The sequence below is a fragment of the Oryctolagus cuniculus genome, chromosome 9 (assembly GCF_964237555.1).
Source record: "Oryctolagus cuniculus chromosome 9, mOryCun1.1, whole genome shotgun sequence".
NCBI lineage: Eukaryota > Metazoa > Chordata > Mammalia > Lagomorpha > Leporidae > Oryctolagus > Oryctolagus cuniculus.
The window spans coordinates 82071024-82089010 of record NC_091440.1 but is presented as its reverse complement, the minus strand read 5'-3'; the positions used below and the strand labels follow the sequence as shown (position 1 = coordinate 82089010).

The window sequence follows — 17987 nt, the reverse complement described above, 5'->3', positions numbered from 1 at the left end:
ATCAGCAGAGAGGTGCAGCGTGGGGGTCTTGGAAGTGCTTCCAGGCCATGGAGTGGATTTCAGATTTCATTTTGAGGGTAAAGGGAAGCCACTGGAGAGTGCTGAATAGAGAAAGAGATACAGCTGAACTGTCTTAAAAGGATTTCTTGGGGAGGGGCAAGGATAAAAGTAGGAAGACGGTTAAGAGCCCATTGCAAGAATTCTTGTGAGAAATCTCACGGTAGCCTAGACCATGAGAGTCAGGATGAGGATGAGTGGCCATCTTAATAGGTTTGGAAGGCAGAAATCATCAAATATGATGATAACACTAAGTTAATTAACCTGGTTCCCCCTCTATAAAATAAGGATAATAGTAATATGTACCTATTATTATACTGCTTATATATAAGATGCCTAGAATAGTATCTGGCATAAAGTGAGTACTCAGTGTTAGTTCCTAATGTTATTTTTATTATTATTTCTACTACTATATCATCATCATGATTATGAGTTGGCTGTGGGAAGTGAGTGGGAAATCAGGAATGACTGTAAGGTTCCTGTCCTGAGAAGACTGGAAATTTGGAATTGTGTTTTATTTAGATGGGAAAAACTAGAGGAGCAAGTTTTCACAGTGGCGGGAATTCACGTGATTTAGTGTTTTCCTTTTTGTGTGTCTGTATTTTCCTTTTCTCTATAATGAATAGCTATAAATTAGTAATCAAGTAATAACCAATCAAGTAATTGCCTAAGCAAGGAATTCTAACTCATTTGATCATGTAATTCATAGTCACCAAATTGAAAGGTTGGAATGTTATTTTTACAAGCATGGCATCTGGAAAATTCTTTCTAAATACACTGAGAAGGGAAGGCAAAAATCGTGTCTCTCTCACCCTACAGATGATCCAGTCTCTCCCTACACGGGCTGGTTACTAACTGTTACAGAAACCAAACAGCCGCAGCCCTTACCCATGCCCTGCACTGGAGGATGCTGGGCACCCCTGGTTGACTATCTCCCAGAGACCATCACTCCCCGGGGGCCACTCCATAGGTAAGCTCCATGGGCCAGGAGAGGGAAACAGCCACTTACCTTTGAGCTTCTCTGCCTATGAAACCAGAGAAACCACTCCAGTTCCCATCAGATTAAAGGACGTTTGAAGTCAGTAGGATCGTGTCTGACTAGATTATCAGCTCCCAGCAGAGTTTGGTCACCTGTGAACCCATGTGCAGAGCCACCTTGTGATCCTTGGAATTTCTCCTGATGTCCTCTTGACATGGGTATTTGTTCTGTGATGCTTTAGAGACTGTAAACAATTTGAAAAGAAGGACCTTGTCTTCACTACCTCTACCCCAGAGCTTTTATTACCTGCTAACCAGCAGATGCTCCATTATGCAGTCAACTCAACCAGTATTTCTTCTTACTATGGGGCTGCATGCTGTCAGAAATTAACCTTGGAAAGAGCATTTAGCTGGCATTTAAGGTGACTGTATCCCATATCAGAATGCCTCAGTTTGATCCACAGTTCTGGCTCCTGATTCCAGCTTCCTGCCAATGCAGACTCTCAGAGGCAGCAGCAGTACCTCAAGTAATCGGACCCCTGCCACCCACAAGGGAGACCTGGATTGGGTTCCTGGCTCTCAGCTTCAGTCCAGCCCATTTCTGATCACTGCAGGCATTTGGAGTGAATCTGTAGATGGGAACTCTCTCTGTATCTCTTTACCCATCAACAAAAATTTCTTTTTAAAGAAGTTGACCTCTGTTTTCCCTGAATGTGAGGTTTAAATAATTATTGAGCAAGATATAATGGTTGTAGTTAATGGTGACTTCATAAATCTATCAGTGCATTTCCATTTTCTCCAGAAGTTGCATTAATTTCATTATTTCTTGGATTAGGTGCAACATTGCTGTAATTTTTATGACTGAGATGGTGGTGGATCATAGTGTAAGAGAAGATTGGGCTCTCCATCTACCATTATTACTCCATGCTGTCTTCTTAGGTAAGACTGGACCGGTAGGACCTTTAACCTGTTGACTCAGAAACATAGGAGTAAACCACAGAGATTTCCTTTTATATTGACATCCTGCTTCCCTCTTTTCTGAGATATTTTAGTCTTTTCCATTTTTCATTGGCCTTTTGTGACATCTGCTCTAAAATTTCACTTGATCATTGTTTAAAATTGCTCTGTTCCTACAATGTAAATCCAGTGGTACCTCGCTAATGCGATATCTGTAAAGATATCCAACCCAAGTTGAGCCTTTTTGAGGATCTTTGATTGAAGTAATACACTTAAAGGCATGAGACATAGTGCATAGAGAGAAAGAATGCAGAGCACAGAGGACCAGGCACTGGACTTCAAAAATACCCAAGCTGTGGAGTAAAATGTAGAGTAACTAGCTAGAAAGTGCCAGAATTTTAGGTTGAAAGAGACAACTAAAATTAGAATTCTTCAGTAACAGGGAGATCCAAACAAGAGAACATCTCAGGATGAAAGAATGCTAACCATGTTCAGTGCTACACAGAGGTCAAGAAAAGTCCATCTGTCAGCCTTTTATGAGGACATGTGATATAAAGAGTAAAGCATTTTATTTTTCCTAAGCCCAACTTCTTTATGTTGGTAACACAAGCAATAACAAAGGAAACTAAACATTCTTTGAACGTGTTCCTCCTGAATATCTGGGAATCTTTACTATCCCTGGAATCTAAACGGGCTTAACTTTTGTTTATACTAAGAGATTCCACGCTTTTGTTCCAGGTTTGGACCATTACCGGCCTGAGGTCTTTGAACACAGCAAAAAATTGCTTCTGCACCTCTTGATTGCCCTCTCTTGCAACAGCAATTTTCATGCCATTGCTTCTGTGCTCCTGCAGACTCGAGAGATGGGTGAAGCTAAGACTCTAACTGTTCAGCCAGCTTACCAGCCTGAATATCTCTATACAGGTAATGAGAGATGCCACAGAGAGCCTGCAGACTGCCACAAATAGGAAGGAAACTGCAGGTGTCAGGGGAGCCCAAAGGAACTGTTCCCATGTGATTGCCTCCAACTTCCCAGCACAACAAATCCGTTCACTCAGTGTGAACTAGCCTCTCAGAACTCTTCTTCATTATGGAATAATTTTAAGTATATCTTCCTTGTGATTGTAATTGCTATTTCCATTAACATGTTCCGGTTGATGCACTGGAAATTCAGGTGCTCATTGGCCAAGAGCAGGAGTCTAGAATATTGAGGGTGAGAATGGAGACAATCTTGACCATCTCATTCTTCATGAAAGCAGGTCTTGGCCAAGGTGCCAGGGGTGATGCATGTGCACCTTCCAGTTGCCATGAAGGAATCTTCACTTTATTGAATTTTTCTAGATGGCACAATTTAGTGGGACCCTATTAAAAACCATTGCTGTTTTGAAACTAAAATTGTCTTCTTAGAAATGAGAACAGAAGGCATTAACTGAGCCAAAGAAATGACTCTGCCATGATGAGCTATGGAAAGAAGCCATTGAATTTTCACCTTGGAAGTCACTGGTGTTGCTATTCATGAAAATGTGGCCAAAAGAGTTAACCCATGGTTCTTATTTAGAATGAAATGTTTAGAGTATCTTAAAATGATAACAAAGATTACCAACTCACAGCGCTCAGGGCTACTTTTTAAACTGGTCATTTTATACATGGCATGGGCATTGGATATGGTATGGCATTTTATGTCATAAGTGCTGCACCACAAGAGCTGGCTAACCAAATAGTTTCTTCACTATGAAAAGGATGCAGATTTTGCTCAATACATATGCATAGCACTGTCTTGTCCTCTGGCCAATATTAGCAGATTTCTTTGGAAAGCAAGAAGTCCTCATTAACTCTGAGATGGAAGGCCCACTGACCGAGCTGAAGCTCTTCATTTGAACTAAGCCACACTTAACTGCAAACAACCCATCAGTAGCTTCTCAGACACACAGAGCTCTTTTTACTATAGATGCTTAATATTTTTAAAATTCTGAGGAGTTCTTAGAGTTCCAGTTCTAATTTCTGGAGATACGGATGTATTCCGTAAAGTATGTGGTCTTAGACTTAGAAAATTGTAGTCTGTGAAGTGATGTATCTCTGAGTGTATCAGTTTTGTATTCATTATACTGCTGATGTGATATAAAATGACTTAAAGCAAGAATTTACTTTAAAAAATAAAAACTGCATAATACCATATAGTCTATAAAGAACAGATATTCAAACACATGAGATTTCCTTCTTTATACACATTTATTGAACACTGAGTTTGAATTATACTTGCTAAAACCTGTCTGATAGGAATTATTGTCCTCACCGTATTCTAATAGGAAACTAAACTATAAGGCATTATATGAACCCCTGAGGTTACGCTGACACTGGCAGAGATGCTGTTCAAACCCAGAACTCATCCTAATTCAGAGTCTGTAACACAGGACTGTGTAACTTTTAATGATTAGTAATTAAAGGAAAAGCAGTGGTCACATGTGTACATTTTCATATCCACATCCTAGCCAGAGATATGAAATGTTAATCACAAATGGAGTGGGGAAAAAACATAATATTTGTATATATAAGAGATCTTCAAAAAGTTCATGGATTTCAATTTTTGCACCAAAATACTGATCTTTCAAATCAAATTTTCCTTGAACTTTTTGAAGTCCCTTTGTACTATATTTTTTAATATCATGCAACATGCTTTATTAAAACATATTAATATACGTATAACTTAACGTATTAAGTTTCTAGGAAAGCTTACTCAAAAACACTAAGTATGACCTATTCATCAGGCATTAAGTGACTGTTAGCCTCAAAAAGCATGAATCATGTTCATTTACAAGTAATCAGTTGTTGAACTGTTCCTTGGGATGGCCTATGCACCCGTGCAAACACACATATTGCTTTCTTTCACAGAAATCATCAACTAAAACATCGGAGTAGAAAGCAGCAGATCACCCTTTGTTCCCAGACACATGCTAGTTTCTACAGTAGCACAAGTGGTTTTGTGAAGAAAAGCTTTCCAATCTCACTTAATGATAGCCATTGCCCAAATCAGATGTTTTCTGCCCCAAATGTCCATAACCGCATACTTGTGTTTGCCCCTCTTTACCTTCGTTAAGCATGCGGACAGTCAGCCTGCCTAACACACAGCCTTTCTCCCACCAGGTGGCCTTGACTTCCTGAGAGAGGATCAGTCCTCCCCAGTGCCAGACTCAGGGCTCAGCTCCAGCTCCACCTCCTCCAGCATCAGCCTGGGAGGCAGCAGTGGGAACCTCCCACAGATGACACAAGAGGTGGAAGACGTGGACGCGGCTGCTGAGACGGACGAGAAAGCAAACAAACTCATTGAGTTTCTGACAACCAGGTAACACGGGCTTGGGCCAAGGCGTGCTGCCATTTTCTTGTGGGTCTTTAGGAAGAGTGTCAACACTCCAAACCACCCAGATGGAAAAGTGACCCTGGAACGCTACCCAAGTCCTGTTTCCTTGTCTAAATTGCATCCATGAAGGTTGTCTCGGCTCCCACTGATACGGCAGTTGATGGATGGGGAGATTGCAGGTGTAATTACACTGCAGCAGATGGAGACAGGAGCTGGGAGCACCCCGTGGTGAGCGTGACTTTAACTGTCTAGAGGAGCTGCCTGGAGCTGGGAGTTCCAAGACTTGGCAAAGACTGGCGCTCTGGAAACCAAGGATATTAGCCACAGTCGACCCAGGAGCAGCTGCTGAGGGGACTGTTGTCTGCTCATGTGGTCCAAAGAGTCCTTTGTGACTGGAAGGCAGAAATCAGAAACAATAGGAAGCATGATAGGAAAGGACTCAAGCTGATCAATCAAAATCCAGGAAAAATGCTAGCAAGCTGTCCTGGTTTCTTCCTTTCTTTTTGTTTTTTGTTTGTTTGTTTGTTGTTGTTGTTGTTTTTTTCCAGATCTTCTAATTAACAATTCAGCTCAGAAGCCTTCAAAGTTTCTAGCATCCAAAAATGTAGTATTTGTGTAAAGGCCTTGCTTCCTATGGCTCAGGGGCATGCTCTCCTTGCTCAGTGAATTACTGTCTGCAAACGTAGTCTGTTTATATGTTTTATCTCTTATCTCACAAGATTTTTCTTTCTTCAGCGGATGCATCAATTATTGCAAACACTGGGGCAAGAGCATTTGCCTTTTCTCACTTAGTGATTCAGGTTATGCTATGCACCTCTCAGCTTAATATGGGATTTAAGATGTGGGAAGCTTAGGAAGGAGGCTGCTGGGCCCTCCACACGGTGTGTGAGCACACGCGGGGTGCTTCCGGGACCTGAATGGTTTGTGGAGAGGAAAGACAGTTGTCACCACTCACTGTCTGCTTCATGTGTCGGGAAATTCAGTTCCCTGAAATTCTCTCGCTTGACTGCACCTCATTCTTACTGTTGAAAGCCAAGCGGATGGCAGAGGCTCTGTCTTCAGTGTGCTTCCGCAGTGTCTGGCAACTTGATGATCTGATCCTGCTCCGAAGCCTTATCTCTACAAATGCTAAGATGTGAAAATTGAATCTGCGTCTAAATCTATATTTCATTTAACATTGTATATCATTTTGTTTAACAAGTATGTAACAACTACAGTATGGCAAGCACTATTCTGGTGAATTGGGAGGTTTTAATTTTATAACTACATGTAATTTAAAAACCTAAAAAAAAATGCACCCATATATTTAGCCAGATATGTTTTGAATATGCTGGTAAGTTTCATAAGACAAAAATATAGTCCCAAACTAATTATTAAAAAATTTTAAAAATATATTGTACCTTTTGCATTAGAACTGCATGTATGATTTTTAAAAGTGAAATTAAGTTTTCTTGATGACATTTTGTATGTTTTGTTTAGGGCATTTGGTCCGCTTTGGTGCCATGAAGACATCACTCCCAAAAATCAAAATTCAAAGAGTGCTGAACAGCTCACTAATTTTCTACGTCATGTTGTGTCTGTATTTAAAGATTCCAAATCAGGTACCTCATCCTGTTGGTCCAAATCCCTCGTTCACCATTTCTCTGTAATGGAGCTCGCTCTCCCTTTAGGACTAGAAATGTTATATATGTGGTCCTAACTCTTGGCATCTCCTGGCACGTATTCATATGAGGGGGTGTGGAGAGGAGGTTAAAGCTCTCGGCAACTCTTGGCACAAATTCATATGTTAAAGCTCATTGCCAGGCATAAAACCAGGAGGCACCAGGCCCTAAAGGAGCAGTGTGTCTGGATGGCCCATCCAGGGTCAAGCGGAGGCAAGGTGGAGGGAACGTGAAGAACTTCAATGTCATTCATTGTGATGGGCACAGCAAGGGGCAAAGGCATCCAGAAAGAGGCCAAGAGTCTCCTGTGAAAAAAATCAAGGTTGTGTGGTTTGGCTGGGAGTCAAGACCCTCACTGCACTAGCAAGACTCACAGTAGGGTGTGACCTCAGAACCACACAGCTGGGAGAGACCTAATGAGGAAGAAAAGGATGGGTGACAGGCAGGGAGGAGGGATACATAGTAAGAGTGAGAAGGACTGATATTCAATGAGAACTTCCAGTGTGTCAGCAGCCATTTCCCCGTGTGTTACCTTTTACTTGATTCCTCGAATGGACAAAGTATTGAAAAGCTGCAAGTGTTGCTGAGGATGGGGAGAAAATGTTTGTGCATCGTTGGTGGGAATTAAGATGGGGCTGCTTTGGAAAACAGTATGGTATTCCCTGAGAAAACTGACAATAGAATTACCATATGATCCAGCAGTTCTACTTTGGGTTATATATCCTGAAGTGGAAAGCAGAGACATGAAGAGATACGTGTGCACCCCTGTTCTCTGCAGCATCATTCACAAGTGCCAAAAAGGTGGAGGCAATCGACACACCCACCAGTGGAGGGATGCGGTGTACGCCCACAGTGCGATTCTACTCAGCCTTAAAAAGGAAGGGAATTCTGCTACACGCTACAGCACAGATGAATCTTGAGGCTATCAGGCCAAGTAATGCACCAGCAGCAAACAGACGAATGGATGATTTCACGTATAGGAGCTACCAAGAACAGTCAAATTCACTGAGACAGAAATTAGAATGGTAGCTGCAGGGTCTGAATTATGGGGCCACTGAGGAATTGTTTAACGGGTGTGAAGCTTGAGAAGATGAAAAAGCTCTGAAAATTAGCTGCACTATGATGCTGAATACATTTAAATATTACTGAACTGTATGCTTAGAAATGGCTATTGTAAATTTTAAGTTATATGCAGAAAAGCTCATTTCAGATACTGCCTGAGTGACCATTAGCACATGTGTGTTTGCATTGTGCTTTATCAAATAACCTCCCAAGCTCGCTTGTTCTCCTTGTTAAACTGTGCCTGAGCCAATTTTGTTTAAATAAGGCCATGAGAAATAAATCTCACTGACTTACCTGTAAAAAGCGGCGAAGGGTGAGTGTTGCAGAGCGATGGGTCAAGCCGCCAGTTGGGAATCCCACATCTAATCAGAATAGCCATTCAGTCACAGCTACTCCGAGCTCAACTCAACTTCCTGATAACACACCTGGGAGGCAGTGGGTGAGGGTGCAGAGCTTGGGTCCATGCCATCCACGTGAGAGACCCAGATGGATTCTGGGCTCCAGGCTTTGGCCTGGTCCAGCCTTGAATGTTGTAGACATTGTGGTGGAGCAAACCAGTGTATGGAAAATCAACCTCTCTCTCTTCCTTTCTCTCTCTCTCTCTCCCTCTCTCACTCCCTCTCTCTCTCTCTGTCTCCCTGTGCCTTTCCAATAGATGAAAATAAACAAACATTTTTTTTAAATGTTCAGCGTGGTTAAATATGGAGTTGAAATGGTCAAGCTGTTCTTTTTAAAAAAAAAGTTTGGTGATAAAGCATGCTTAGCTTTAAAAGCGTTTGCTAGCAATTCCTGTGCAAATGACCATTCAGTATCCTGACACAGAATGAGTGCTGTTTTAACCATCATAGATAGCATCATATTTTTTAACTGTTTATCCTCAGCCTCATTCCTTTCAGATCCAGCTTGGCCTGGGCTGATTCGTGTGTGAAGTTTAAACTTCGTTCCTCAGCATGATGTAAAAACTCTCTCTACAGATTTTTTTCACACCACGTTGGCAATACTGAATGTAGTTTGCTGGCTTTCCCGGCCGCTCTTGACAGTCGGCACATTTTGCAGATTGAAGCGTTCCAGATTAGCCCACATCTCTTTGTAGTACCATAGAATACCTATTTAAAAACAAAAAATGCTGACAAACTGAAATAAGGAATAGGATTGCCGTTTAATCTCCCCTTTGGAATTTGTTTGAAATGTTAGAACCTCAAAAGTCAAATTGAACATAGCCCAAAGATAAAATACTGTTTGTAGGTGAAGCATTTATTTCTCTAAAACCTTAATTGTATGAAGATGTGTGAATGTCTTATACTGAATTCTCAGGTAGTTCAGGCTGCCTAAGGTTTAAGCATTTGGCACCTTGATCAAGCTATTTTTAACCATGGGCTCTCCTTGTACAACCGCTTTCTGCCTGTTTCCACTGCATGCCACAGTGTGCTCCTGGAAACTGTGTTCCTCACGGTAGCATAGCAGCTGTGACAAACAGCCCCCAGAGCTCAGGGTATTCCTGGACTGTGTAACAGGGGAGCGAGGTGATTGGCAGGTGACCTTCATGCAGTGTTTCAGGGACCCTCCAGCCTGACGTCATGTAACCCTCTGAGCTCAGAGGCCATAAAAGCCCTCCTCCAGCCAGCAAGTGGAGGTGAGCATGAGTGGGGGGCTACCGGGGATGAGTCCATACGCCCAGCTCAGTGGGTTGTCCAGTGCTTCTCCCTGCATCCGCTGGCCAGAAATGAGGTCCATGGTCACACCTAAATGCAAGGAAGTCTGGGAGATAGAGATTCAGTGTAGCTGGAAGGAAAGGAAAACTTCTTCTTTTGCCAGAGAACATTGTCACAGTGCCTGGTGTGGTTCTGTAGAGTTTTTGCCTTGGTTTGGTGTTCATTACAGTTTAAACCAGCTTTTGCTCATTGCTAGAGGCCTCACTCCTCATATAAAAAGAGTTAAGTACGAAAATATGTCTTGAAAAACAAAGATGTGAAACCCTTTTTGAAACATGGTCCATTCCTAAGTTGTGAACTGCTTATATAGGTTCAGTGCTGTATGTAACCCTCTGAAGATGTCCAAAGCCCTTTTGCAGGACCCTCTGTGTGCTCTGCAGGACAATTTAATTTGATTGATTGATTTGAAAGGCAGAGGCAGAGAGAGAGAGAGAGAGGTCTTCCATCCGCTGGTTCACTCCCAAAGTGGCCACTGGGCTGATCCAAAGCCAGCAGCCATGACCTTCTTCTGGGTCTCCCACAGGGGTGTGCAGTCCCAAGGACTTGGGCCATCTTCTACTGCTTTCCCAGGCCATAGCTGAGAGCTGAATCAGAAGTGGAGCAGCCAGGACTTGAACTGGGGCCCACATGGGATGCCGGCACTGTAGGTGGCGCCCTTACCAACTATGACACTGCGCCGGCCCCAGGATAATTTTCTTATACTGTAATCTGTCTTGAGGGCCAGGAAGCCAATGTCATGCAATAGCCCGGGGGTCCGCTTTCCTGTGACATCCAAGTGTGACTCAGAGGCCCCCAGGTTGTGGTTTCACTGGGTCCTTTATCCCTTGTGGTTTGAGTTTCTCCTTGCTGAAAGGCATGGCAAGTAATCAGTTTAATGGCCAAGAATTCAGTCATGAGGTTTATCTTACATTTTCTTTTTTTAAGATTTGGGTTATTTATTTGAAAGACAGAATGAAAGAGAGGAAGAAATGGAGAGATAAAGAGATCCTCCATCCTCTGGTTCGCTCCCCAAACCGCTGCAATAGCCAGGGGTTGGCCAAGCCAAATTATCCAGGTCTCCCACATGGGTGGCAGGGCCCAAGAATTTAGGCCATATTCCACTGCTTTCCCAAGTGCATTGGCAGGGAGCTGGATCAGAAGTGGAACAGCTGGCATTCAACCCGTCACCCCAGTGAGGGTTGCTGGTGTCAGAAACAGCAGCTCAACCTGCTATGCCACAACACCAGCAACTTAGATTTTCATTTCAACCTTCGCAAATGGTTTTCTGATGATGTGAAAAAAAGTTTTAAATTACAGCTGCCATCTTTGCAGCGTCTACATCTCAATATCTGCATATTTATAGCCTGTTTCAAAGAGCTGCAACTTTGGCACAGGTCATACTTGTGTTAGCAATTGCCTGGATCCACTAACAGCTTTCCTCTAAACTCTAACAAACTCCCATGGAAAAAGGAGCGAATGTATTCTATGTAAAAAGTCGTACAGGGCAGCACTTGGTGCAGTGGTTAAATCACCACTTGGGACGTTGGTATTCCGTATTAGAGTACATGGTTTGAGGCCCTGCTCTCCTGCCTCTGATCTAGTTGTCGCTCCCCGTCTTCGTGGAGGAACGACACAGGACCCTGCGCTGTTCTTTCGTCTGCTCGGCCCTCCCCGGGTTTGCTGCTGGTTCTTCCCGGGTTGGCTACTGTCCCTTCCACCTCCGTGGAAGGGCGGTTCCCCCTGCCACATTCCCCACTTCCGCGGGGGAGCGGCACACCGCCGGCCGGCTCTCTCGGGGGCTGCACAGGTGTTCCCCTTAGATGTTCCTCGTGCATGTTGTCTCTCTCCTCCTTTATAGTCCTCTTCCACCGATCCCAACTCTGCTACCCACACGCCGAGTACGCTGCTCTCCTCCAATCAGGAGCAGGTCCTATAGTTTCTTGGTTGAACTGGAGGCAGCTGCGTAGAAGCTGTTACTCCCTTCTCAGCGCCATATTGTGGGAGAGCAGATGCATAGAATAAGCCTTAATTCCAGTAACTCAGTCCAGTCCGGGTTGCTCCCCACACTAGTTTCCTGCTAATACACACTCTAAGCTGCAGCAGATTGTTCAAGCACTTGTGTCTGTGCCACCCATGCAGAAGACACAGATGGAGTTCCTGGTCCTGGATTTGGACTAGCCCAGCCCCTAGCTGCTGCAGGCATTTAGAGAGTGAACCAGTGAATGGATGATTTCTGTCTACCAATCAAATAACATGAAAATAAATACAAACTTTTGAAAGTACAGAATGATATAGAAAAATAGAAGTAATAAATAATAATACATTTGGTTACACAAGTGTGTGTCAGACATTATATTAGGTACTTATAAATGGTTTAATTTTCACAATTAGCCTATGAGATAGATGCTATTTTTCTGTTTTTAAAAGGATTTATTTATTTACTTGAAAATTAGAGCTACAGAGAGAGTGGAAGATAGGTCTTCCATCCACTGGTTCATTCTCCAAATGGCTGCAACTTCCAGGGTTGGTCCAGGCCAAAGCCAGGACCAAGAGCTTCATCTTGGTATTCCACGTGGGTGACAGGGGCCCAAGAACTTGGGCCATCTTCCACCACTTTTCCCAAGCCATTAGCAGGAAGCTGGATCAGAAGTGAAGCAACTGGCACACAAACTGGCCCCCCTATGGGATGCTGGCGTTGCAGAGGGTGGTTTTACCTGCTGTGCCACATGCCGGCCCCAACAGATGCTGCTGTCTACAAATGAAAGGTTAGAAAATAGGCTTATAGAGAATACATCTGTTTCCCAGAGTCACAAAGCCCCAATTCAAAACCAAGGCCCTCTTGTCCCATGGTCTCTGCTTATTTATTTTTTATACTACAGTATGCCTCCATAAGATTTATTCAAGATTTGAGCATTTTTTTAATGTTTATTTATTTCCATCTGCATGAAAGGTGGAGTGACAGAGAGAGGCATATTTTCTTTCTTATATATAAATATTTATTTATTCATTTGAAAGAGTTACACAGAGAGAGGAGAGGCAGAGAGAGAGAGAGAGAGAGGCCTTCCATCCGCTGGTTTACTCCCCAATTGGCCACAACGGCCAGAGTTGCACCGATCCAAAGCCAGGAACCAGAAGCTTCCTCCTGGTCTTCCACAAGGGTGCAGGGGTCCAAGGACTTGGGCCATCTTCTGCTGCTTTCCCAGGCCACAGCAGAGAGCTGGATTGGAAGTGGAGCAGCCAGGACTTGAACTGGTGCCCATATGGGATGCTGGTGCTTCAGGCCAGGGCATTAACCTGCTGCACCACAGCGCTAGCCCCAGGTAGGCTTATCTTCTATCTGTTGGTTTATTCCCATAGTGCATCCAACTAACAGGGCTAGACCAGGCCAAAACCCAGACCCCAGAACTCCATCCAGGTCTCCTACTTGGGTGGCAGGAGCTCAAGTACTTGGGCCAACATCTGCTGCTTCCCCGGATACAGCAGCAGGAAGCTGTCTCTGAAGCTGAGTGGCAGGATCTCAGATCAGCACCCCAATATGGGATGCAGGCATCCAAGTGGGAGCTTAACCTGCTGCCCACAACACGAGCCCCTGTGTTTATTTTTAATGAGTAGCTGTTTAAACCCACAGGTGACTGTGATGCCTGAAGGTGCAGGGTGGAGACCAACCAACTCTGGTTCTTCTGGCCTAGGTTTCCACCTGGAGCAACACCTGAGCGAGGTTGCCCTGCAGACGGCGCTTGCAAGCTCCTCCAGGCACTATGCTGGCCGATCCTTCCAGATATTCCGGGCCCTGAAGCAGCCTCTGTCGGCGCATGCCTTGTCCGATGTTCTCTCGAGGTTGGTGGAGGTGATTGGAGAGCATGGAGATGAGATTCAGGTAAGGACAGAAGACCACTGAGGTCGTGCAGCGGGAGCTGGCTCATCACAGTGAAGGAGTTATGACTACCACCTTCTGAGCCCTCTTTGACCAACTATTCCAGCCATTTGGAACATTTTTTTAAAAAATTAGGTTGATTTTTAGATTGACCAAACTACCCCAAGGTGAACATTGTTCTAGAAATGCAGGGGGTGGTACCTCTCTGATGCCAGCCAATAATGAAATCGCTTGGTGGCCCCTTTCTTGTAGCTGCTGTTGGTTTTATTTCACAGGTGTATATGTTGAGGGATGGGGGAAGAGAGTTTAATTTTGTATTGTTTTTGCCACAACCTAGGATGCGGTTAAACAGTCTTGCCACCCAAGAGCAGGGGTCTCCATCCTATCAGTGCAAAACACTGCCCTCCTTTAAGCTTAGCCTTCATTAGGCTGGCAAGATCTAAAAAAGGAAATGAGAGTGAGTGCCACAGCAAGCCTGGGCAGCTTGCAGGTTGGAAGCCAAGGGCATTACAAACCCTGAAGCTCAAGTCAAGCCTTTCTTTTCCATCAGAAAAGTTCCTGCATCTCGGGAAGCCTGCATGCCTGCAGACTCTGCCTCCGTTTTCTCCTGATCATCACAAGTGCTGTCTGAGACCTCAGGGAGGCACAGCTCTCCCTACCCCACCTCTCAGTCTCTGGTCTTCAGACATTGCAGTTCTGTATCTCAAACGTCCATCTTCTCACCCAGCAGGGGCCACAGTTAACTCCTCCCTGTAAGATTTCCACCTCTGGGCAGAGTTGTGGCACCGTAGGTTAAGCCACCGCCTGTCACATCCCATTCCATATGAGTGCTGGTTCGAATCCTGGCTGCTTCACTTCCAATCCAGCTCCCTGCTAATGTACCTGGGAGAAGAATAGATGATGGCCTATGTGCTGGAGTCCTGGCCTCCCATGTGGCAGACCCAGATGGAGCTCCAGCCTCCTAGCTTTGGCCTGGCCCAGCCCCAGCCATTTGGGGAGTGAACCTGTGATGAGAGATCTCTTCCCCTCTCTTCTCTGTAACTCTGCCTTTCAAATAAATACAATCAATCTTAAATAAAAACAAACAAAAAAGTCTATCCCTGAGAAGACCTAGGGAAGTAAATCTTTATGAGTATCTGCTGATCCCTAAGCCAACTGAATTTCCTAAGTGGCCCTTAATATTTGTGTTTAGGCTCATAAATTAAAGCAGCAATGGTTGTCTTGCTTTCAGTGATATTAATTATTGGAGTAAGTTTGCATTGTTAAATTTATCTTCAGGAAGTTCACAGTGGCAGGAACTGCACAAAATGTTATCTTTGCATGTTTGGCAGGGTTATGTAATGGAAGCACTCCTTACTTTGGAAGCTGCTGTGGACAATTTGTCTGACTGCTTGAAGAACAGTGATCTCTTAACTGTATTATCTCGGTGAGAATCATTTTAATGACATTTTGGAATTAAATAGACTGTAAATGAATATGTGGGCTGTCCTAGACTTTGGGCAAAGTTTAAAGAACAAATCTAGTTTTTGAAACTTATTTGTGGCCTGAAAAGTATATATGCTATTTTCTTAAAGAACAAAACAAAAATAAAACACACACACACACACACACACACAGATTGACACAGGATATAAGTACTCTAAAACATCAGAAAAACAGATACCAAATGTTATCTCTGATACAAATATTAATGAATTTTCTATTTTTAAGTCTGGGTATTTTTCAAATGTTATATAATCATATTTATTGGTAAACAGATATCATTTTTAAATAAATATATATCATGCTCATCTAAAACATTATTATAAAAATAGTTGGAATAAAGGTTGACTTTACTTAAGAACTCCTACCTTGCAATATTTTTGTTTTCTCCTGCTAAAGTTTGATAGCAGATTTGAATTCATCCATTATCCCATATTTTCTTTGTGTGATTGAGCTCATCCTGCTTGACATTGAGTCAGTAATGTTATTTTATACCCCACTGGGCCTTGTTTCATTTTTAAGTTGAGCATTTTTTTCATGGATAATCTTGGTATGATTTCTAATATCATACGTATTTATGAGAACCTACAGATTATCTAAATCAGTAAAAAAAAATGGCAAAAATAGTGATAGAGTTTTATCTTTTCATCACAGACAGAAATCATTTTCATTTTTATAAGGTCAAAAAAAGAATTCCTTTGCTTTACTAACTCCTTTCCAGATAACAATTTTCATTCCTGCCCTCATATCAGTCAATCAACAGAATGTTTAAGTTTGCAACTATCAGGTACATTGTATTTCATGATTACTCTTAACCCAAATTCAAACAAACACTAAATGCAGGATCAATCAAATTTTAAGGCCAACCCCTGTTTTCTTGCAGCAGTGTGAAACATCCAGCCCACAGGCTGTTTAAGGGTTACAAAATCATCCGGTCTGGCCCTGCCGAGGCGACTGCAGGCAGGACTTGAAATTCAGTAACATAGCAGGCTGATTTTTAAGTTGATCATTTTGTATGGCCATGAATGACGTTGTAAATATCCATGTGATCCTTAGCAGAAAAAGGTTCCCCACCCCTGCTGGAGGTTCAGTAAGTGAGAATCAACACAGGGTTCTGTTTTGTTGGTGAGAGTTAACCTTGTTGTGTTTTCTGTAGCTTTACCAATAAGGAAAAGAAATTGAAATTAGTATTCCTGAAGAATGGCTTCCCTTTGTTGTTTCTTAGTGGGCTTGAAAATACTGGTTTTTCGCCCAAGTACACTGTTGTCCTGTTAAACCTGCTTGTTTTTATACCCAGCTCTTCATCACCAGATTTAAGCTCCAGCACTAAACTGACAGCAAGCAGAAAGAGCACAGGACAACTAAATGTGAACCCTGGAGCTGCCGGTGGCAGCCCCACAACCGCAGAACGCAGCCGACACCAGAGAAGCTTCTCTGTGCCCAAGAAGTTTGGTGTTGTCGACCGATCCTCCGACCCACCTCGAAGTGCCACGCTGGACAGAATCCAAGCTTGTACCCAGCAAGGCCTCTCCTCAAAAACCCGGAGCTCGTCCTCCTTGAAGGACAGTCTCACGGACCCATCCCACGTGAACCATCCAACCAACCTGTTGGCCACCATCTTCTGGGTCACTGTAGCCCTGATGGAGTCTGACTTTGAGTTTGAATACCTCATGGCCTTAAGGTTGCTGAATAGACTGCTAGCACACATGCCGCTGGACAAAGCCGAGAACCGAGAGAAACTCGAGAAGCTGCAGGCACAGCTCAAGTGGGCTGACTTCTCAGGGCTGCAGCAGCTGCTGCTCAAAGGCTTCACGTCTCTCACCACCACGGACCTAACCCTGCAGCTCTTCAGTCTGCTGACGCCCGTGTCCAAAGTCTCCATGGTGGACTCATCCCAAGCCATTGGTAACGCCGACGTCATTCGTTCTCTCGCAGTTCTCGCGGTTGCTGTGATCATCGTTAGCTTGATGAGATCATCTGGGCTGACTGCTTTCAGCAATTCTGCTTAGGAAGGGTTGTTTGGGAATAGTTTGGCTTTTTCTTTGACTATTCTACATAATGTAACCCTTTGTATTACGTTTTTGCCGAGCAAGAGCATAAAAGAGGCAGAAATTATGGAAAAGGATTAGAGATTTTGTTGTCCTCTGCAGATCAGATTGCAGGCACTGTTTGCTCATTCCATTGCTCTTCAACAGACATTCCCCTACCTCTCTTTTTTCTTCTTCTTACCTCCAAAACCTTTTCTTTTTCTTTGTCATCTTTTTCCTCTTGAAAAATTCTCTTAGCTCCTGACTGTTTTGAATTAAGCGAAATCAGACCAGATTTTTAACACCATGGTTTAAGACCTAGAATTTATGTCATGGTACAGAACTTAGCACAGAGGTACCAAGCCATTCTTCATTTGTAAAGAGTTCAATTACATAACTAAGAGTTCACTAACTCTACATCTTCTCACATAAGTTATCTTAAAATATATTTTTGGTAAGCTCGGTTCAGTCTGTGCTGGCCAGTCTGTCTTAAAACTACAAATCTACTTAAATCTACTCCAGTGCCTCCTTGCTAACTGGTGTCATTGGGGTTGTACTTTTATTTGTGCATTTGTGTTAGATTATTTTAAGCTGATTCAAAAGACTGTTTGGGTATCAGCTCAGAGTAAAACCTGTAAATGCTTTTTCACCATTCACGAGTGAAACTACTACATTCAGCCATCTCATCGTGTCTTCTCTAATCCAGGGTTTCCACTGAATGTCTTGTGTCTGCTGCCCCAGCTGATTCAGCACTTTGAAAACCCCAATCAGTTCTGTAAGGATGTAGCCGAAAGGATTGCTCAGGTATGCGTTTGGGTTCCACTTTCAGACAAATCCACCCGG

The 17987-nt window shown here is 43.4% G+C and overlaps 1 protein-coding gene across 7 annotated transcripts in view; it reads left to right on the top strand.

Annotated features, from left to right (window-relative positions):
• FRY (FRY microtubule binding protein) overlaps positions 1-17987 on the top strand; it is a 492126-nt gene that overhangs the window by 412544 nt on the left and 61595 nt on the right. For all 7 annotated transcript variants that reach the window (XM_008273531.4, XM_070049049.1, XM_070049050.1 and 4 more), the window contains 9 exons: positions 877-1027; positions 1871-1974; positions 2731-2916; positions 5134-5332; positions 6827-6948; positions 13451-13638; positions 14967-15061; positions 16415-17022; positions 17851-17948. In XM_008273531.4, coding sequence (XP_008271753.3) covers positions 877-1027; positions 1871-1974; positions 2731-2916; positions 5134-5332; positions 6827-6948; positions 13451-13638; positions 14967-15061; positions 16415-17022; positions 17851-17948 — 1751 coding nt within the window. The remainder of the gene's footprint in view (positions 1-876; positions 1028-1870; positions 1975-2730; positions 2917-5133; positions 5333-6826; positions 6949-13450; positions 13639-14966; positions 15062-16414; positions 17023-17850; positions 17949-17987) is intronic.